Source organism: Grampus griseus, assembly GCF_964374135.1.
Source record: "Grampus griseus genome assembly, chromosome: 17".
In the NCBI taxonomy this organism is placed as follows: Eukaryota; Metazoa; Chordata; class Mammalia; order Artiodactyla; family Delphinidae; genus Grampus; species Grampus griseus.
Genome location: NC_139011.1, coordinates 8,395,347 through 8,417,620, shown reverse-complemented (window position 1 = coordinate 8,417,620; position 22,274 = coordinate 8,395,347). Strand labels below are relative to the sequence as shown.

The window sequence follows — 22,274 nt, the reverse complement described above, 5'->3', positions numbered from 1 at the left end:
GGAGGCGGAGGCTCGCCACCCCCCAACCCCATTTCCATCCCCACGCTCCCTCCTACTGGCACTGTGACCTCGGCCAAGTCACCTTCCTTCTCTGAATGTCAACTTCCAGAAATGGGGATAAAGACCAAGCACATATTTCTTATTATAAATCACAGTGTCAAAGCCTGGGACGTGTAGGAGGCTTGTATTATATGTCAGACACTGAGCAAGGTACTGGAATAAAATAGGGAGCAAAGCCAGATGAGGTCCCTGCCTGCTTGGGAGGGAGTCAGACAGCTGCAAACCGTTCCTTCCCACAGACCAATGGAAATGATAACTGTGCCGGCTCTGAGCAGAGGTAGGGGTCAAGAGGAGAGTGTGTAACACTCGGGCGTCAAGGGATCTGGGGGCTTCCCTGAGGAAATGAGGACTGGCCGGTGAAGAGTTAACTCCTTGCAGACTGGGGAGAAGGGTGCACCAGGAGAAGAACTGGGGGGCAGAATCTGAGTCCCAGCAAATGGTATCAGAGCAGGCGGTGCGTTCCAGGCCGACTGTGGACACACAGGGGCACGTGCAGGGTCAGATGGGCGGGGCCAGGTCACAGCGGCCTTGGTGGCCCAAAGGCGAGCCCAGACTTTGTCTTTTGGTCGGGGTGGCGACACTGACAAGTTTTAAGCTGGGGGGTGTCTGGCTCCAACGTGTGACTTGGACGTCTGATCAAGGACTGGGAGCCTGGGGTCCGGCAGGGAGGGGACCCCAGAGGCACGGCACTGAGAGCTGTATCCATCTTTGGTTCCAGGTGTCACTGGCTGTCAGAAGAATGAGGCAGGCCTGCGGTGTGACCAGGATGGCCAGTACCGAGCCAGCCAGAGAGATGGGGCCAGCGGGAAGGCCTTCTGCGTGGACAGCGAGGGGCAGAGGCTGCCGTGGTCAGAGACGGAGGCCCTGCTGATGGATGCCCAGTGTCTGAGTACGTGCAGGGTGTTAAGTCAGCCACTCCTGGGGACAGGGCCTGTAATCCCAAGGGCTTTCTAGAAGGGGAGAGACATGTGAGATGCAGTTGTCCCCAACCTTTCATTTCAAAAACTTTTAACCTATGTAGGAGTTGAAAGAATAGTAGGAAGAACAAATACTCGTCACCCAGATCCAAAAATTGTTACTGTTTTGCTCTTTCTCTCTCTCTTTTAATCATTGGAAAGTATATTTCAGACATCATGAAACCTCACCCCTAAATACTTCAGCATCATGAGAAATGAATTCAAAAATCACTCGTCTGCTGAGGTTTCCTTTCTTGTGGGCAGCTTGCCTCCAAAAAGCTGGTCAGCATTTCTCCCTCAGTGGGATGTTGGGGGAAGACCCGAGTGCCAGTCCTTCTTCCATGTTACTTGCTGGGTTACCCAGAGCAAATCGCTCAACTTCTCTGATGCTCATCACCCCAGAAGCCTCCTGCTTGCCTCCTGAGACACCGTGAGGGTCAATATTATCCTATGAAGATGCCAAACATCGAGCCCAGCTCTTCAATGAGATAATGGGTGCGAAAGAACTGACAGGAGTCCTATAATCCTAGGTGCATGGGAGTGGGACCAGAACTAATTTAATCCCAGTTGTGCCCTTTACTGGTCGTGCAGTGCTGGGCAAGTCACTTATAGTCAACAGTTTCCCCATCTGTAAAATGGGATTGTTAATGCCTTAGCGAAGTGTTAATGAATGCCAAGGGTGTGTGTGTGTGTGTGTGTGTGTGTCTGTGTGTCTGTGTGTGTGTGTGTGTCTGTCCATGGATAAATTGCAAATCCAATGAAAGTCTTTATTATTATTTGTCAGTATCCCTCCTCTTGGGCAGAAATAGCAATTGGGGAGTTAGAGCTGGAAGTGCTTTAAGAGATCAGTTAGGCAGATCTTTGTTATCCTTTACAAATGAGGGAGAAGACGTCCTCAGAGGAAAGCAACTTGCCCAAGGACCACGGTGATTACTGGCCATTCTGGGTGCTTGCATCTTAACTCTGGCCCTCTTTGCATCCGTACCGCTGGCTTGGCTGTGCGGATTGTAATGCGCACTTTGTAAAGCATTTCCTGGCTTGTTCTGCCCTGTGTTCATCTGGAGCAGACAGGCCAGTTTAATCAGTGGCACCAGAAATGTTTATGAGGAGCAGCTCAGCTTTGCCAACTTTGATGACGCCTCCCTGAAGTACAGGTTTATGAATAGCCTCCAGGTTCGTCCTCAGCATCTTGGCTTCTTATGCAAAGCTTGGAGCTTAGATTTCCCTTTCTGGATATGCAGGAGGATTTCCATGTTAAGAAGCTGGGCCCCCACTGGGATGGCAGCACGCTGTCTCAGAATCCTTGCAACTTGACTTTGAGATCTTTCTCTTTGGGCATGGGATTGAAGTCTCATTATTGAGGTTTTTGTCCCCTAGAAAAGGTGAAGCGCATAGAGGTCAGCTGTGTAATTCCCTGAAAAGGTATCCACTGGCGAGGACGGTGCCCCTTCCACATCCTGACACCACCTCCCTCTGTCCGACCTGGATCCTCAGACACGTGGATCACTGCTGTAGCCTCCTGATTCATCTCTCTGCTCCAGCCTTACCTCCATCCAATGACTTGCCCACGGTGCTTCAGAGCAGTTAAGAGGCAATTCTACTTATACAATTCCCCTTAAAACTCTTCAGTGAACCATAATTCAAAAAGAGTCATGTACCAAAATGTTCATTGCAGCTCTATTTACAATAGCCCGGAGATGGAAACAACCTAAGTGTCCATCATCAGATGAATGGGTAAAGAAGATGTGGCACATATATACAATGCAATATTACTCAGCCATAAAAAGAAACAAAATTTAGCTATTTGTAATGAGGTGGATGGACCTAGAGTCTGTCATACAGAGTGAAGTAAGTCAGAAAGAGAAAGACAAATACCGTATGCTAACACATATGTATGGAATTTAAGGAAAAAAATGACATGAAGAACCTAGGGGTAAGACAGGAATAAAGACACAGACCTACTAGAGAATGGACTTGAGGATATGGGAGGGGGAACGGTAAGCTGTGACAAAGCGAGAGAGTGGCATGGACATATATACACTACCAAACGTAAAATAGATAGCTAGTGGGAAGCAGCCACATAGCACAGGGAGATCAGCTCGGTGCTTTGTGACCACCTAGAGGGGTGGGATAGGGAGGGTGGGAGGGAGGGAGACGCAAGTGGGAAGAGATATGGGAACATATGTATATGTATAACTGATTCACTTTGTTATAAAGCAGAAACTAACACACCATTGTAAAGCAATTATACAGGATACAGTAGAATTGCACCGCCTCAGGGCCCTCTCTGGACTCTAGCCTCATTAGAGGACATGTTCCTTTGCGGCTAGACCTGTATCTTTCTTTTTGTTCTATTCGAGAGTAGCTGGCGCTTGTCTTGTCGACACAATGAATGAATGGCTCTAATTATCTGGGCTTCTTTGGAACTATTTCCTAAAGGTCATCAGGGAAAGGGATTCTCCCACCACCTGAATTCCTGCAGCCAGTCTGACAAGCCCTGACACCGAGGCGGGGTGTCCCTGCAGGGGGCAGAGGGACCCAGCATTTCCTGAGTTGGTACCGGGTACTCCGTGCTGCTCTGTTTATTCCTCACACCAGGCAGCTGAGACTCTCAGAGGCTGAGACATGCCCGGGACACAGAGCTGGTGAGGGCGGTGGCCTCAGGACTGGCTGACTCCAGAGCTAGTGCCCCTTCCCCATTGCCAGCCGCCTCCACACCTTATCTCTCTCTGCTGCACCTTCAGCGTGGCCCCCTTGATCTTTCTGACATTGCCTGTGGTAAACCCTTTGTTTAGACCTTGGCCGGTGGAAATATTTCAAGCTCATCTTCCCTTTAGCTCTAGATCCAGTTTTCTAGTTCTGCCCTTTGTTGGTCCACACCAAAGACTTCATATTCCATGTCAAGTGCTCAAACAGAGGAATACGCCTACCATTGGAATTACACCGTCTTCATAACGCTCTGCCCTGGTTTCCTGGTGGTGTAATGATTTTGGCAGTCATCCGTCCATCCAATAAGTAGGAAACTTGTATATATCTGTCACTATCCTAGCTGGCGGGTGTTCACATATCATCAGAACATTATCCTTGTCTTGGAAAGAGACAGGCACATAAATAGCCACAGTACACTGTGCGGAATCATGATCAAATAGAGCGATGTGCCCAGATGCTGACCCTTTATACTTTCCCCAAAACATTTGTAAATATCTGTTATGTATGTAAGTTCGTAACTATCTGTAGGGCATGTGGCAGATTACACCAACAGAATGTATAAATCTGCACACTAACTCAATATTCCATGGAATCATTGGTAGCTCAGTTCATAAATTGTTTCTGTTCTGTTTGTCAATGAGCTTCTTCACAGAACTCTGAAATGTCAGGACCTCCATCACCAAGGTGTCCCTTGTGTGAAAACCAGCAGATTCTCTAACTGAAGTGCTAAACTTACACCATTTATGGTTCCTGAGAAGATTTTAATTGGAAACTGAAAAATGTTTCAAATTTTATTTAGTCTCCTAGAATGCTGTAAGCTGCTGGTCCATACCAACCAGGCCTCAGGGACACTGGCTGCCTATAACGTGGTGTTTGCTGGACTGCAGCTTCTGGTCCCTATAAATAAGATAACAAGGAGTATAAAAAATAAAAAAGAGAGGAGGAGATGAGAGCGGAGGGACTGAGTATGGGCTGAGCACATGAACTTGGCAACTTCAATGATCAATGAAGGACCACTTTGTAAAATTAGAATTTGTTTTTTAACATCTTTATTGGAGTATAATTGCTTTACAATGTTGTGTTAGTTTCTGCTGTATCACAAAGTGAATCAGTTATATGTATACATATATCCCCATAGCCCCTCCCTTTTGTGTCTCCCTCCCACCCCTCTAGGTGGTCACAAAGCACTGAGCTGATCTCCCTGTGCTATGCGGCTGCTTCCCACTAGCTATCTATTTTACATTTGGTAGTGTATATGTCTATGCCACTCTCTCACTACGTGCCAGCTTACCCTTCCCCCTTCCTCATGTTCTCAAGTCCATTCTCTATGTCTGCATCTTTATTCCTGTCCTTCCCCTAAGTTCTCCAGAACTTTTCTTTTTTTCTTTTTTTTTAGACTCCATATATATGTGTTAGCATATGGTATTTGTTTTTCTATTTCTGACTTACTTCACTCTGTATGACAGACTCTAGGTCCATCCACCTCACTACAAATTACTCAATTTCATTTCTTTTTATGGCTGAGTAATATTCCATTGTATATATGTGCCACATCTTCTTTATCCATTCATCTGTCAGTGGACACTTAGATTGCTTCCACGTCCTGGCTATTGTAAATAGTGCTGCAATGAACATTGTGTTACATGACTCTTTTTGATTTATGATTTTCTCAGGGTATATGCCCAGTACTGGGATTTCTGGGTCATATGGTAATTCTGTTTTTAGTTTTTTAAGGAACCTCTATACTGTTCTCCATACTGGCTGTACCAATTTACATTTCAACCAACAGTGCAAGAGGGTTCCTTTTCTCCACACCCTCTCCAGCATTTATTGTTTGTAGAATTTTTGATGATGGCCATTCTGACTGGTGTGAGGTGATACCTCACTGTAGTTTTGATTTGCATTTCTCTAACGATTAGTGATGTTGAGCATCCTTTCATGTGTTTGTTGGCAATCTGTATATCTTCTTTGGAGAAATGTCTATTTAGGCCTTCTGCCCATTTTTGGATTGGGTTGTTTGTTTTTTTGATATTGAGCTGCATGAGCTGCTTGTATATTTTGGAGATGAATCCTTTGTCAGTTGCTTTGTTTGCAAACATTTTCTCCCATTCTGAGTACTGTCTTTTCATCTTGTTTATGGTTTCTTTTGCTGTGCAAAAGGTTTTACATTTCATTAGGTCCCATTTGTTTATTTTTGTTTTTATTTCCATTTCTGTAGGAGGTGGGCCAAAAAGGATCTTGCTGTGATTTATGTCATAGAGTGTTCTGCCTATGTTTTCCTCTAAGAGTTTTATTGTGTCTGGCCTTACATTTAGGTCTTTGATCCATTTTGAGTTTATTTTTGTGTATGGGGTTAGGGACTGTTCTAATTTCATTCTTTTACATGTAGCTGTCCAGTTTTCCCAGCACCACTTATGGAAGAGGCTGTCTTTTCTCCACTGTATATCCTTACCTCCTTTATCAAAGATAAGGTGACCATATGTTCGTGGGTTTATCTCTGGGCTTTCTATCCTGTTCCATTGATCTATATTTCTGTTTTTGTGCCAGTACCATACTGTCTTGATTACTGTAGCTTTGTAGTATAGTCTGACATCAGGGAGCCTGATTCCTCCAGCTCCATTTTTCTTTCTCAAGATTGATTTGGCTGTTTGGGGTCTTTTGTGTTTCCATACAAATTGTGAAATGTTTTGTTCTAGTTCTGTGAAAAATGCTATTGGTAGTTTGATAGGGATTGCATTGAATCTGTAGATTGCTTTGGGTAGTATGGTCATTTTCACAATGTTGATTCTTCCAATCCAAGAACATGGTATATATCTCCATCTGTTTCTATCATCTTTAATTTCTTTCATCAGTGTCTTATAGTTTTCTACAAACAGGTCTTTTGTCTCCTTAGGTAGGTTTATTCCTAGGTATTTTATTCCTTTTGTTGTAATGGTAAATGGGAGTGTTTCCTTAATTTCTCTTTCAGATTTTTCATCATTAGTGTGTAGGAATGCAAGAGATTTCTGTGCATTAATTTTGTATCTTGCTACTTTACTAAATTCATTGATTAGCTCTAGTAGTTTTCTGGTAGCATCTTTAGGATTCTCTATGTATAGTACCATGTCATCTGCAAACAGTGACAGTTTTAGTTCTTCTTTTCTGATTTGTATTCCTTTTATTTCTTTTTCTTCTCTGATTGCTGTGGCTAAAACTTCCAAAACTATGTTGAATAATAACAGTGAGAGTGGGCAACCTTGTCTTATTCTTGATCTTAGCGGAAATGGTTTCAGTTTTTCACCATTGAGAATGATGTTGGCTGTGGATTTGTCATATATGGCCTTTATTATGTTGAGGTAAGCTCCCTCTATGCCTACTTTCTGGATGGGTTTTATCCTAAATGGGTGTTGAATTTTGTCAAAAGCTTTCTCTGCATCAATTGAGATGATCATATGGTTTTTCTCCTTCAATTTGTTAATATGGTTTATCACATTGATTGATTTGCATATATTGAAGAATCCTTGCATTCCTGGGATAAATCCCACTTGATCATGGTGTATGATCCTTTTAATGTGCTGTTGGATTCTGTTTGCTAGTATTTTCTTGAGGATTTTTGCATCTATGTCCATCAGTGATATTGGCCTGTAGTTTTCTTTTTTTGTGACATCTTTCTCTGGTTTTGGTATCAGGGTGATGGTGGCCTCATAGAATGAGTTTGGGAGTGTTCTTCCCTCTGCTATATTTTGGAAGAGTTTGAGAAGGATAGGTGTTAGCTCTTCTGTACATGTTTGATAGAATTCGCCTGTGAAGCCATCTGGTCCTGGGCTTTTGTTTGTTGAACATTTTTAATCACAGTTTCATTTTAAGTGCTTGTGATTGGTTGGTTCATATTTTCTATTTCTTCCTGGTTCAGTCTTGGAAGGTTGTGCTTTTTTAATAATTTGTCCATTTTATTGGCATATAGTTGCTTGTAGTAATCTCTCATGATTCTTTGTATTTCTGCAGTGTCAGTTGTTACTTCTCTTTTTTCATTTCTAATTCTGTTGATTTGAGTTCTTGTCTCTTTTTTTCTTCATGAGTCTGGCTAATGGTTTATCAATTTTGTTTATCTTCTCAAAGAACCAGCTTTTAGTTTTATTGATCTTTACAATCGTTTCCTTCATTTCTTTTTCATTTATTTCTGATCTCATCTTTATGATTTCTTTCCTTCTGCTAACTTGGGGTTTTTTTTTGTTCTTCTTTCTGTAATTGCTTTAGGTTTAAAGTTAGGTTGTTTGAGATTTTTCTTGTTTCTTGAGGTAGGATTGTATTGCTGTAAACTTCCCTCTTAGAACTGCTTTTGCTGCATCCCATAGGTTTTGGGTTGTTGTGTTTTCATTGTCATTTGTTTCTAGGTAGTTTTTGAAATCCTCTTTGATTTCTTTAGTGATCTCTTGGTTATTTAGTAGTGTATTGTTTAGCCTCCATGTGTTTGTATTTTTTACAGTTTTCTTCCTGTAATTGATGTCTAGTCTCATAGAGTTGTGGTTGGAAAAGATACTTGATATGATTTCAATTTTCTTAAATTTACCAAGGCTTGATTTATGACCCAAGATATGATCTATCCTGGTGAATGTTCCCTGAGCACTTGAGAAGAAAGTGTATTCTGTTGTTTTTGGATGGAATGTCCTATAAATATCCGTTACGTCCATCTTATTTAATGTGTCATTTAAAGCTTGTGTTTCCTTATTTATTTTCATTTTGGATGATCTGTCCATTGGTGAAAGTGGGGTGTTAAAGTCCTTTACTATTATTTTGTTACTGTCCATTTCCCCTTTTATGGCTGTTAGCATTTGCCTCATGTATTGAGGTGCTCCTATGTTGGGTGCATAAATATTTACAATTGTTATATCTTCTTCTTGGATTGATCCCTTGATCATTATGTAGTGTCCTTCTTTGTCTCTTGTAACAGTCTTTACTTTAAAGTCTATTTTATCTGATATGAGTATTGCTACTCCAGCTTTCTTTTGATTTCCGTTTCCATGGAATATCTTTTTCCATCCTCTCACTTTTAGTCCATATGCGTCCCTAGGTCTGAAGTGGGTCTCTTGTAGACAGCATATATATGGGTCTTGTTTTTGTATCCATTCAGACAGTCTATGACTTTTGGTTGGAGCATTTTATCCATTTACATATAAGGTAATTATCGATATGTATATTCCTATTACCATTTGCTTAATTGTTTTGGGTTTGTTTTTGTACATCTTTTCCTTCTCTTGTGTTTCCTGCCTAGAGAAGTTCCTTTCGCATTTGTTGTAAAGCTAGCATGGTGGTGCTGAATTTTCTTAGCTTTTGCTTGTCTGTAAATGTTTTAATTTGTCTATCAAATCTGAATGAGATCCTTACTGGGTAGAGTAATCTTGGTTGTATGTTTTTCCCTTTCATCAGTTTAAATATGTCCTGCCACTCCCTTCTGACTTGCAGAGTTTCTGCTGAAAGATCAGCTGTTAACCTTATGGGGATTCCCTTGTATGTTATTTGTTGTTTTTCCCTTGCTGCTTTTAATATCTTTTCTTTGTATTTATTTTTTGGTAGGTTGATTAATATGTGTCTTGGCATGTTTCTCCTTGGATTTATCCTGTATGGGACTTTGTATGCTTCCTTGACTTGATTGACTATTTCCTTTCCCATATTAAGGAAGTTTTCAACTATAATCTCTTCAAATATTTCTCAGTCCCTTTCTTTTTCTCTTCTTCTTCTGGGACCCCTATAATTTGAATGTTTGTGTGTTTAATGTTGTCCCAGGGGTCTCTGAGACTGTCCTCAATTCTTTTCATTCTTTTTTCTTTATTCTGCTCTGCAGTAGTTATTTCCACCATTTTATCTTCCAGGTCACTTATCCGTTCTTCTGCCTCAGTTATCCTGCTATTGATTCCTTCTAGAGAATTTTCAATTTCATTTATTGTTTTTTTCATCATTGTTTGCTCTATAGTTCTAGGTCCTTGTTAAACATTTCTTGTATTTTCTCCATTCTATTTCCAAGATTTTGCATCATGTTTACTATCATTACTCTGAATTGTTTTTCAGGTAGACTGCCTATTTCCTCTTCATTTGTTTGGTCTGGTGGGTTTTTACCTTGCTCCCTCATCTGCTGTGTATTTCTCTGTCTTCTCATTTTGCTAACCTTACTGTGTTTGGGGTCTTCTTTTCGCAGGCTGCAGGTTCATAGTTCCCGTTGTTTTTGGTGTCTGTCCCCCAGTGGGTGAGGTTGGTTCAGTGGGTTGTGTAGGCTTCCTGGTGGAGGGGACTGGTGCCTGTGTTCTGGTGGATGAGGCTGGATCTTGTCTTTCTGGTGGGCAGGACTGCCCCCGGTGGTGTGTTTTGGGGTGTCTTTGAACTTATTATGATTTTAGGCAACCTCTCTGCTAATGGGTGGGGTTGTGTTCCTGTCTTGCTAGCTGTTTGGCATGGGGTGTCCAGCAGTGGAGCTTGCTGGTCGTTGAGTGGAGCTGGGTCTTAGCTTTGAGATGGAGATCTCTGGGAGAGCTCTCGCTGACTGATATTATGTGGGGCCAGGAGGTTTCTGGTGGAGCAATGTCCTGAACTTGGCTCTCCCACCTCAGAGGCTCAGGACTGACACCCAGCCAGAACACCAAGACCCTGTCAGCCACACAGCTCAGAAAAAAAGGGAGAAAAAAAGACAGAAAAATAAAATAAAGTTATTGAAATAAAAAAATATATATATAATAAAAAATTTAAAAAGTAATAAAAAAAGAGAGCAAGGAAACCAAGAAACAAATCCAGAATGATAACAAGCACTAAGAACTATACTGAGATAAACATAAAAATCAGAAACTAATCAGTTGCATACAGCAAAGCCCAAGTCTACAGTTGCTCTCAAAGTCCACCACCTCAATTTTGGGCTGATTCGTTGCCTATTCAGGTATTCCACAGATGCAGGGTACATGGAGTTGACTGTTGAGATTTAATCCGCTGCTTCTGAGGCTGCTGGGAGAGATTTCCCTTTCTCTTCTTTGTTAGCACAACTCCCAGGGGCTCAGCTTTGGATTTGGCCCCGCCTCTGCGTGTAGGTCGCTGGAGGGCATCTGTTCTTCGCTCAGACAGGACGGGGTTAAAGGAGCCACTGATTCGGGGTCTCTGGCTCACTCAGGCCGGGAGGAGGGAGGGGCACGGAGTGTGGGGCGAGCCTGCAGCAGCAGAGGCCAGCGTGACATTGCAGCAGCCTGAGTTGCGCCATGCATTCTCCTGGGGAAGTTGTCCCTGAGTCATGGGACCCTGGCAGTGGTGGGCTGCACAGGCTTCTGGGAGGGGAGGTGTGGAGAGTGACCTGCTCTCACACACAGGCTTTTTGGTGGCTGCAGCAGCAGCCTTAGCATCTCATGCCTGTCTCCGGTGTCTGTGCTGATAGCCGCAGCTCACACCCATCTCTGGAGCTCGTTTAGGCTGTGCTCTGAATCCCCTCTCCTCGCACACCAAGAAACAATGGTGTCTTGCCTCTTAGGCAGGTCCAGAGTTTTTCCCGGACTCCCTCTTGGCTAGCTGTGGTGCACTAGCCTGTTCAGGCTGTGTTAACGCAGCCAACCCCAGTCCTCTTCCTGGGATCCGACCTCCGAAGCCCGAGCCTCAGCTCCCAGCCCCCGCCTGCCCTGGAGTGTGAGCAGACAAGCCTCTCGGGCTGGTGAGTGCCGGTCGGCACCGATCCTCTGTGCAGGAATCTCTCTGCTTTGCCCTCCGCACCCCTGTGGCTGCGCTCTCCTCCATGGCTCTGAAGCTTCCCCCCTGCTCACCCCCGTCTCCACCAGTGAAGGGGCTTCCTAGTGCATGGAAACCTTTCCTCCTTCACAGCTCCCTCCCAGAGGGGCAGGTCCCATCCCTATTCTTTTTTCTCTGTTTTTGCTTTTTTCTTTTGCCCTACCCCAGGTACGTGGGGAGTTTCTTGCCTTTTGGGAGGTCTGAGGTCTTCTGCCAGCATTCAGTAGGTGTTGTGTAGGAGTTGTTCCACATGTAGATTTATTTTTGATGTATTTGTGGGGAGGAAGGTGATCTCCACGTCTTACTCCTCTGCCATCTTGAAGGTCCTCTCAAAATTAGAATTTTTTATATCAAGATTTTTGAAGGCTTAATACATACCATTTCTATTATATTAATGTTGCCGTCTCCCATTCCCACTCCAAAGGTAATAAACTTTTTTCTGCACTTATTATGAAAACTGAGAATATATTGCTTTGGATGGCTTTGAATTTATTGACATGATGAAAACCAACTCAGACATGGTCTCTTTTATAAAGCAGTGGATGTGTGTGAGAATGAGGACTTACGTACATGTTTATAATCATGTCTGCAAAAAACTAGTACTCATGCACTTCAGGGTTTGTTTTTGATAGTTACCTGCAAAATATTGACACTCTTGGGCATTTTGGCTTGTCAGGTAAGTCTCATTCCTTGAGAGTTACATGCAGTGCTTTTTGCTTGGTGAAAAGTGAGTTCTAAGTCTCACAGCCTTGAGAAATTTTATTTCTTTCTCCTCTCTTATCTAGTTCCATGAGCATGTGACTGTGTCATTCCTACAGATAGGAGCTCAGGTGTGTTGATGGTACCTGGGAAAACAGATGCTAACATATTTAAACAAATACTATCATAAACATATCTGAGCCTCATGACACATTTTCAGACTTACGTGAACCCATGTGCACATGTTTTATTTGTCTTTTAAAAATAACTTACTTCTTTCCAGAAAGTGGACAAGTTGTTTTAAAATAAATATGAGATATCATTATAAATAAAAATTTTATTTATAGAATTATACATAAAATAATTATGAGATATCATTAGCATTCAAAGATAAGGACAATGAGCTTCTCTGGTGGTGCGGTGGTTGAGAGTCCGCCTGCCGATGCAGGGGACACGGGTTCGTGCCCCAGTCCGGGAAGATCCCACATGCCACGGAGCGGCTGGGCCCGTGAGCCATGGCTGCTGAGCCTGTGCGTCCAGAGCCTGTGCTCCGCAATGGGAGAGGCCACAGCAGTGATAGGCCCGCGTACTGCAAAAAAAAAAAAAAAAAAAGATAAGGACAAGGAAATATAAATTTAGATAGAAAATCAATATCAATGTGAAAAAGGGAGTTGTGAGGACTAATACAATATTAAATTATTCTTCTTACTTCCTGACAATGAGGTGGAAAAAGGAGACATGGCAAGTTACAGCTGTCAGTATTAGCCATGAGGCAGCATTCTGGAACTACGCTTAAAAGGGAATTTCTCTTTTTGGAACACCTGTGTGACCAAGGGCTGTGAGTGGGAAGTGATTTCTTGACCTAAAACTCTTTTTGGCTTCTCTGCAGTGTCCCCAGACCCCTCAGAGTCAAATCTCATAGATTTGCTTTCCTTTCAGTGATGAGGAAATTTGAGAAGCTCCCAGAATCTAAGGTGATCTTCGATGCAGATGTCGCTGTGCTGGTCAAGTCCGAAGTTCCCGGTTCTGAGTCCTCACTGACGCAGTGCTTGGCAGGTGAGGGGCCGGGCACCTGGGTGGTGCCGTACGAATATGCTGTGCTGATCTTGCAAGACACATCAAGTACAACCCTTGAAATGATCATCAAATATACGGTATAAAAAATACTTTGTAAATCACTTGATTCTCAAAATGTGCATCCAACTCATAATTTCAGTTAGAAGTTTATAGTGCATCCACCACCTGCCAAGAACGAGGCTCTGCCAGATGTTAGGGAGCAGAATTGAAGGACATTCGTTCCTTGTAGAGCATTTTGTCCAGATCAGGAGATGTATCTGTTTATTTCAGCGGTCAGGCCAGGGATGGGTAATAACAGCTACCACTTATTGAGTATTCATCTTTACGAGCATTGTCTCATAATCCTCCAGTCCTCCATGAATAGTCATTGTAACCCATGTTACTGTGTGTGTGTGTGTGTGTGTGTGTGTGTGTGTGTGTGTTTCGGGGGGCAGGGAGTAGGGGTATGTGTCCGTCTGTCCTCAGCATCTCCTGAGGGACTGGTGGGTGACTGTCCCATGGTGCTTGCAGACTGTGCACTAGATGAAACTTGCAGCTTCCTCACGGTGTCCACGGTGGGATCAGAAGTCTCCTGCGATTTCTATGCTTGGGCAAGTGACAACTTCGTCTGCACAACTTCTGGTCGGGTGAGTCGTGGCAGCTGCATGGTGGGTCTGTCTCTTGTCCTACATCAGACATGCCCTGATTGAACTGACACCACTTTGATCAGGTGATGGAATGAGATTGTCAGTAGCTGATCCCACGTTACCTCCATTTCTTCAAAACGATGGGACTTTGGGAAATTGAAACTGCAGAGGACCAGTGATGGCTCAGGATGAAGTTAACTTAGGGACTGTTTATCTGAGCAGCACCATTTCCAGACAGATCCATCAGAAGAGGATTTCAGTGATGAGCCCCCTCCTTCTGTCCCCCACCTGCTTATCTCATTGGGTAGCTTGGGCCACTGGACACACCAGGACATTGTCCAGAGACCAAAATACCATCTGTCTCTCTGAGCCCCAGACCCCAGCATTCCTTCCTATTGTAGAAGTAAAACATGACTATGGCTTAAAACGGAAAAGAAAGTTAAATATTAGTTAGAACCACATGAAATTGCTGTTTCAGTAAGTGAAAGCTGGTCGGGTATCAGCAATTTCATTGTTACCATGAATTAGGACAGAAAGGTATGCAATGAAAAGCAATTCTCCTAACTTCCTAACTCTTAGCCACATGCAAATCTCCATTTTCACTCCTCCATTCCTTATGGATCCTTCCAGAACATTTCTATGTGTTTATAAGTGTTTATTATATAAAAACATTTTGTTTACATGCTAATATTTTACAATACATATTCTTTTCTACCTTGATTTTCTTACATAATATTTATCTTTCTGTATCTAAAAAATGACCCTTGTTCTTTTTAATGGCAACATACCAATCCATTCTTTGCATGGACCTCATTTATCTCACATTTAAGGGCATATAGATTTGTTAGCAGTTTTTTTTAAAATACATTTATTTATTTTATTTATTTATTTTTGGCTGCGTTGGGTCTTCGTTGCTGCATGTGGGCTTTCTCTAGTTGTGGCGAGTGGGGGCCACTCTTAGTTGCAGTGTGCGGGCTTCTCATTGCAGTGACTTCTCTTGTTGTGGAGCACGGGCTCTAGGCGCACGGGTTTCAGTAGTTGTAGCACACGGGCTCAGTAGTTGTGGCTCATGGGGTCTAGAGCGCAGGTTCAGTAGTTGTGGCGCATGGGCTTAGTTGCTCCTCGGCATGTGGGGTCTTCCCAGACCAGGGCTCGAACCCGTGTCCCCTGCATTGGCAGGTGGATTCTTAACCACTGTATCACCAGGGAAGTCCCCTGTTAGCAGTTTTGCATCAGCACCAGGTACCAGTGCTTGTGTGCAAGTGCATATTCATAAGTGACAGCCCAGAAACCGCATGGAAGGTGGACCCCTGAATTTTAGGACTCAAGATGGGGCCTGGAGCTGTAGGATCTTGAGAAAAGTAGGGAGCTGTCTTGGATTGAATCTCAACCCTGTCATTTTGGGGCTGTTTACCATGTGCAGGTTCCTTAACCTCTGTCTCGTCATCGGTAAGATGGAGTCTGGTGAGGATCTGAGAGACTAACTCCATACACACAGTAGATTGCTGAGGACACGTTCACTTCTTTGAGTTTAAAGCATTTTGAGGAGGATGACGGTGCCTTTGTTTGTTTTTGCGATCATGATTCAGACCTGCCTTAAGATATATCAGGGGGAAAAGGGGGTGGGATGGGGGAGGGAGGATGGGCTAGTAGACTGGTGACACTCAGCAAGAACTCACCACCTTAACCCATTAAGGTCAATACTGAGCCGTGCTCTCAGTGTCACCTCTCTTGCCCTGGGACAGTGCAGACAGGCTGGGCTTATTTGTTATCAGGGTCCAGGTGGTGCTCCCGCATCTTGGCTGGTCCATGGTGAGTGATTCTGCTAATAATGGGACACCTCTGTCCAGACTTCTGTCAGGTCCTTTGTGGTCTGAGGGTCACAGCTGTCAGTGACAGTGGTTCCCTAGGCAACTGTCACGTCCTTGGGAATCCCTGATCTAAAGAACGTCTGCTACTTGTGTTTCCCTAAGGGATCAGAACCAGCTTATAGAATTAAAAATAACAGAAAGAGCTGACATTTGTTGAGCGCTTACTAAGCACCTGGCATTTCTGTGAGTAAATATCTTAGATTATTGATCATCTGATCCTCTGCTGACAGGTGCTTGCTCAGTAAGTGTGGATTTTAGTCTACAAGATATACAATGTTTCATTTTATTAAAAAAGACAAAAGAAGAACTAACTCTAACTTCAACCCCTCAGCCCACGAGAGATACTGTCTTACAGGGAGAGTAGTTAGAAGGCGACTCTGGAGCCAGGTTGCCTGGGTTCAAGTCCCAGTCCCACTACTTGCTTGTTGCTCTTTTGCACTTTGGTTCCTCAGAGCCCCCATAAATATGGGGTAATAACGGCACCCGCGTCACAGGACTGTTGTGAAGTCATACATGGGAAAACTCACAGGACAGTTTCTGCTGCAGAGGAAATGCTCAATGACCTTTGTCCTAGTCGTCACCATGGTTGTTAGTGTCTTATCCACACATCAGGTCGACGGGGATTCCATCTCAACCATTAGTAAGGCTCCTCTCCGAGGCCGGGGCCCTGCAGTGCCTTTGACCGTGAGGGATCGGTCCACTCAGCCCAGAGCCGAGGCCACGGTCCCAGGAGCCGACTTCAGGCCCCTTGGCACCGCTGGGTCTGGGCCAGGCTCGGGGTGGGGAAGGGACTCTTGCTGAGGCAGGGGCCCCGTGCTTTGGGTTCCTTCCGCCCCCTCCCTCAGTGCCCGCCACCACCCAGCAGAGCCTGACTGCAGACGGGGCCAGGGCTCCTGTAATCTGGGACCCAAGACTCAGGTCCTTGTCAGTCTGCAGGAATCCCGCCTCCTCAAAGGCCCTTCTTCCCTCCTCAGACCATCATCCGTTCAGTGAGTTTGGGTTTTTTTCAAAAAGCAAGGAGAACTGTTGCCTTCAAATAGCCTTTGTTTTAGCCTCTGCCCTCCCCAAATTCCCAAAATTGAACTGGGAAACTCAAAGTTGGGCAACTTTGCAGGGGGTGGGGGCAGGGAGGGGGCAAAATACTAGAAACAAGACAGAAATTGATACAGATTTAGCCTACCACGCCCACCCAGCAAGAGCTCTGGACCTAGGGGTCAGAGGCACTGGAAAACAGCAAGATCTTTAGAAGCCTGACCTCCCCATTTCCAGGCTAAAGAACCTTCCCCTGATCCTCCCTCTGTACAAGCTGTGTGCCAAACAAGGTCTTCCCTGGGCTGGACCCTCTCTCTCTCTCTCTCTCTCTCTCTCTCTCTCTCTCTCTCTCTCTCTCTCTCTCTCTCTCCCCCTCTCTCTCTCTCTCCTCCCATCACACCCCTCTCATAACTGACAGTCCCTGAGAACAACTAGACCTAGTTAATGAAAACACCCACGGGATCCCAGGTCTCCATCTCTGCCGTTTCTTCTGCTTACAATCCCCCTTCTCTTGTTTCCACCTGACAAACTCTTATTTACACGTCAGAACCCCACCCAGATTCACTTTTTCTGGGAAAATTTTCTAGCTCCCCTTTCTCAATAGAGTTAACCACTCCTTCTTCAGGGGTAATTATCTCCTCTTTTATTACACATGTCTTTGCAGCTAACACTCTGGGCTGGAATTTACGGCTTACATGTCTGTGTGCTTCAATAGCTGGGGAGAAACTAAGGAGCAGGAATCTTCTATTTATCTTTGTAAGCCCCGTGCCTAGCTTTGGTTAGAGTTTTAATAAATGTTTGTTGAATTTAATTGTTAAGTGTCACCTGACAGTAATTCAGCCTCTTTCCACGTTTAGGAGGAAGATGCACTGGGGACCTCGGAGGCCACCAGCTTTGGAAGTCTGATGTGCCAGGTGAAAGCGAGGAGCAGGGGTGGAGACTCTCCAGCTGTGTACCTGAAAAAGGGTAGGTTGATGAGCTGGGTAGCTCGGGGCCCCAGTGGCTTAGCCTGTTCAGTGTCTGGGGCTGCTTTCCCGCAGGACACGTTTAGAGAGGAGCCACGCTGCCCCCAGCGCAAGGGACAGGGAGGCCCATCCTGCAGGTGAGCGATTCAGTTGCAGAGCAGACACGAAGGCTGCGGGCAGAGGCCAGCTGAGTCCACACCGTGTGCCCTGTGCAAGCTCATGTGGCTGCCTGTGATAGGGGGGTGTCCCCAGCAGGGCCATAGGCCCTGGGCTCCCTGCAGCTGCCCATCCTGGCCCTCCATCTCACGGAGCTTCACTCCCCTCTCCCTTTCCTGTCCACCCTCCCCGGAAGCTGTCAGACCTTCTCATAAGCAGCCAGACCTCCAAGCTCTTGTCTCTCCCTGCCCTGCACTCAGGACCTCCCCGGCTGCAGTGTGTATGCACGTTACCTGGGGGCTGGTAACACTGCAGATGCCGAGTCAGTAAGTCAGGGTAAGGTCAAGATTTTGCCTATCAAATAACCTCTCAGGGACGTCAAAGCAGCTGGTCCCTGGACTGCACTTTGAGTAGCGAAGCCGTCTCGTGTTTTATAGTTTACAGCTCACTTCCCCAGACACCTTTCATTCCACCCTCACAGAGATTCTTGAAGGAAGGTGAAAATGGGATCATAATCCCTGTTTTACAGATGAGAAAACTGAGGCTCAGAGAGATTAAGAGTGTTGCACAAGGTCACATTGCTAGTAAATTGGGGATCTGGGTTTGAATCTAAGTGCATCTGATTCCCCTACACGGCCTCACAGAGGGGGTCAGGGAGATACTTTCGGTCGCTGTAACGAAGCAGTGGGTCTTTCCCAAGAATCCTACAGCCTGCACGACTCTGCCCTGTCCATCAGGGCCAAGAGAGGGGACAGCAGTGCAGGGTCCTGAGCCCTGGCCCACGACTACACTCTGCCCGTGAGCTATGATGCCCTTTCTAGTCACCGCTCTCCCGGCCTCGCTTCCTGCGGTTAAGGGTGAGGGGGCTGGAGCCCACCTGGGGGGTTGACCCCAGCTCTGCCACCACGAGCTGTGTGTGACGGTGGACAAGTTCCTTGACATTGTAGGCTGCTGTGATTCCGTTAGTCAAATAGGAGTCGCAGGTGAACTGAGGTTGTTGGGGGGTGGGAATGAGGATGCTTTCAGAATGATGCAATGCTTTTAAAACAGTGTGTGGTGTGTGGTAAAGAGCCAGAGGAGGCCTTCTACGATCCTTGTCACTCTTGCTAACAGTTTCCCAATGACCCGAGGCAATGGCTGTGGACTGGAAGATAGGCCAGGGGACCTGAGCGAGGACTGGGGCGGGGGGCGGCATTGGAATGAAGGTGGCAGGCATGTCACTTCCTTAGGTCTAAAGCTCCGGGCAGGCAGCCTGCTCCCAGCAGCTTCAGAATTGCGCTGCGAGCAGCTGGCGATGGAGAGGATGCCTTGGACCAGGCCCAGGGCCTCGGCCGACCTCGGTAGCAGGCTCAGCCCACGGCAGGGACAAGCGTCTGTGTACTTTTGTCTCTGGTCCTTCTTTCGCCTAATACCTCCATCCTGTCTGAAATGAGAGCTCCCCTGGGAGAATGGAGTCCAGCAGAGCTGGGTTTTCTCTGATCTCTGGCCAGGTTTTAGAATTTCTGCCCCAGTGTTTATTCCAATTATTTTTACTACCCATTTTGAAAAATGACAGAGCACAGAGATTATTTTCTGAAAAGGAAAACCAAAATAAAACAAGTAACCCCTCTCAAAAATGTTCTTTAAAACCCTACTTTGGCCTTTTATCATATTTTTTAAAAAAGGCAGTTGTATTTCTTTTTAAGTGTTTGTTATTTTTTTCTCCTCCTTGTCTCCTGAAAGTTTATACTTTGGGGGAAAATTGCAAGGGAAATCGTGAAGCTTCTTTGCTGCCAAGCTAAATCAAGGGCAGAAATGTTTTTTGCCTTTTTTTGTTTTGGTTTGCCTTTTCTTGGTTTTGTTTTGTTTTGCCCTTTATATTTTCAAGCAGAAAATGCACAGACCCAGCCATTCTGGGTTCTGTTGTAATGAAAAGAGAAGGGATGTAAACTGGATCTGGCTTTAGATTCCCCCGCTCCCAACGTACTAGTTCTATCTTTGATCAGGAACAACTTCTTTATTTTACTTTCTGTAAAGTGGGAATAAAGTGGCACAGCTGAGCAGAAAAGGACACAGTTTCTGAAAGTCTCCTGCACAGTCCATGGCACCCAGTAGGCAGTCAGCATGTCCCTCCACAGGCCTGCGCTTAAGTGACCTGGAAGATGGGACAGCTGGGTCCATCCTCCAGGGCCGTCCTCTGTCCATACCCACTTAAGGTCCGTGGCCTTGACTGTGGAGGAGGAGCCATGTGATTTTTCAGTATCAAAGGAAGTCAGGGCCTGAAGTTTCCTTGGAGATTATCTAGCCCTCATGTCACAGGTGAAGCCTAGAAACAGGAAGCATCTTGTCCCACTGCATCCGGGTGGACCAAGGACTGTAGGCCCGACCTCCCCCAACTAGGGAGCATCTCCCAGACCTGCTCCGTTGTCTAGGACTCCACCACCATGTGGGTGAGCCCAGCACTGCACGCCCCATACATGTTTACTGAGTGCCTGTGGAAGGATACACACTTCGCAGGTGCTGTGGATGCCGCTGTGATCGAAACAGACAGCATCCCTGATTGATAGAGGAATTGGTCCAGCAATAAAAGCACTTCAAGAGGGTGATAAGTGCTTTGATGAAAATGAAACAGGACTTTAGGGTAAAGATGGACGTGGGCTACCTAGAAGAGCCAAATTCATGGAGAAGAAAGTGGAACAGTAGTTACTCAGGGCTGGGGGAGGGGGGAGTGGGGAGTTAGTATTTGATGGGGACAGAGTTTGAGTTGGGAGGATGAAAAGTTCTGGAGGTGGATGGGGTGATGGTGCACAATATCATGAATGTTCTTAACGCCACTGAACTATACACTTAAAAACGGTTAAAGTGGTAAATTGTTTGTTATGTATATTTTATGACAATTTAGAAAGGAAAAGAAAAATGAACATGAGCTGCTTTGGGTGCTCAGGGAAGGAACTTCAGAGAAGGGAATGTCGGAACTAAGGATGAGAAGGAGCCCACCATGCCCAGATCTCAGGGCAGGCGGTCCTCTGTGCAGGCTGTGGGAGGATGCCCAGTGAGCTGAGACGCGGCCCTACCATCCAGGGCAGCACTGTGCAGTAGAACTTTCCGCAGGGATGGAAATGCTCAATAAATCTCTGCTGTCCAAAATGACAGCCAGTAGCCACAGGTAGCCGCTAAGCACTTGGAATGTGGCTACTGCAGCATGAACTCTGACGAACTGAAATTGGTCTTCGAGTAGTCACACGTGGCTTGTGACTCCTGCTGTGAGAGCGGGGACTGTGTCCGGGGAATCACAGCTGGTGGGGCAGCAGTAGCTGTCTCCAGTGGCTTAACTGTAGCGTGAAGGATGACAGAGCCTTAGTGGAGGCACAGACAGAATGTAAGAGAGATCAAGGGAGGGAGATGAATTCTAACCGTATAAAGCTGGGAGATGGGCCCTTTAAGTCAAGCTGGGCTTTGGCGAAGGGTGGGCGGGGGCTTGGCCTGGCACAGTTAGAGGACAGTCAGGCAGAGGGGGGCTGCGTGAGCGAGGGCTTGGAGGAAGAAGATGCTGGCTTTTTGGAGACCTGTAATGTATCTGCTGAGCGTCAGCTAAGGGCCAAGCTCATGGTTCAGCCTTTTAATGTCCAGCCTATCGTTTCATCCGCTCAGCATCTGTGAGGATTATGTACCATCCTCGCCGGTTACAGAAGGGAAAGCTGAGGCTCGGAGGACCTAAGAACTCACTTACCAGGGGTGCTGCGGGGATTCGCGCTCGGGTCCGCCTGGTTCTGAAGCTTGCACTCTTGCTCCCACGCTGTAAGGTCTCCACCACCTTTAGGTGCATGTGTTGGTTAAGACCTGGTGACCTGTCAGGCCACTGGGAGGTCAGGGCGGCCAAGCGCACAGGCTGTGGTGTTCTTTCTGCCGCCAGCAGCCGTGTGAACCTAGGCCAGAATGTTCACTCGTTAAGGTTCTTTCCTCAAGTGCAAAATGGGTATAATAATAGCACAGACATGTTGGCTATAGTGAAATATATATATCTGAAAAAGCGTCATATTTGCAAAAAGATGCTCTAAAAATAACTGGGCTTTTATGGGAAAACGAGACTTAGGGACAGGCAAAACTCAAACCATGCCACTTCTAGCCAGAGGACTGACAATAACAATCCGATTTAAAATGCTAGCAAAACTTTAAAAAGAGACATATTGAATGCATCACAAAGAAATGCTACAGTAAGTGTGAAGGGCAGCGTAGCTTGATGGGGGAGGGGAAGGCCTGAAGAGGTTGAGGCACACAGATGCACGAAGGGAAGGGAAAACGGCCGTCCTCACTCTGAAGACAGAGCCGCTGGCCGGTCTGAGGCAGAGGAAATCCGTGGGCTGACGGGCATCATGCAGTCCTGTGTTTCCGCAGCTTTGCTGCCTTCAGCTG

The 22,274-nt window shown here is 45.6% G+C and overlaps 1 protein-coding gene across 1 annotated transcript in view; it reads left to right on the top strand.

Moving 5' to 3' along the window:
• Positions 1 to 22,274, top strand: part of TG (thyroglobulin) — a gene marked incomplete at both ends in the record, with an annotated part of 242,150 nt that overhangs the window by 50,468 nt on the left and 169,408 nt on the right. The window contains 4 exons of the mRNA XM_082675311.1: positions 779 to 949; positions 13,095 to 13,211; positions 13,743 to 13,858; positions 17,619 to 17,727. Coding sequence (XP_082531437.1) covers positions 779 to 949; positions 13,095 to 13,211; positions 13,743 to 13,858; positions 17,619 to 17,727 — 513 coding nt within the window. The remainder of the gene's footprint in view (positions 1 to 778; positions 950 to 13,094; positions 13,212 to 13,742; positions 13,859 to 17,618; positions 17,728 to 22,274) is intronic.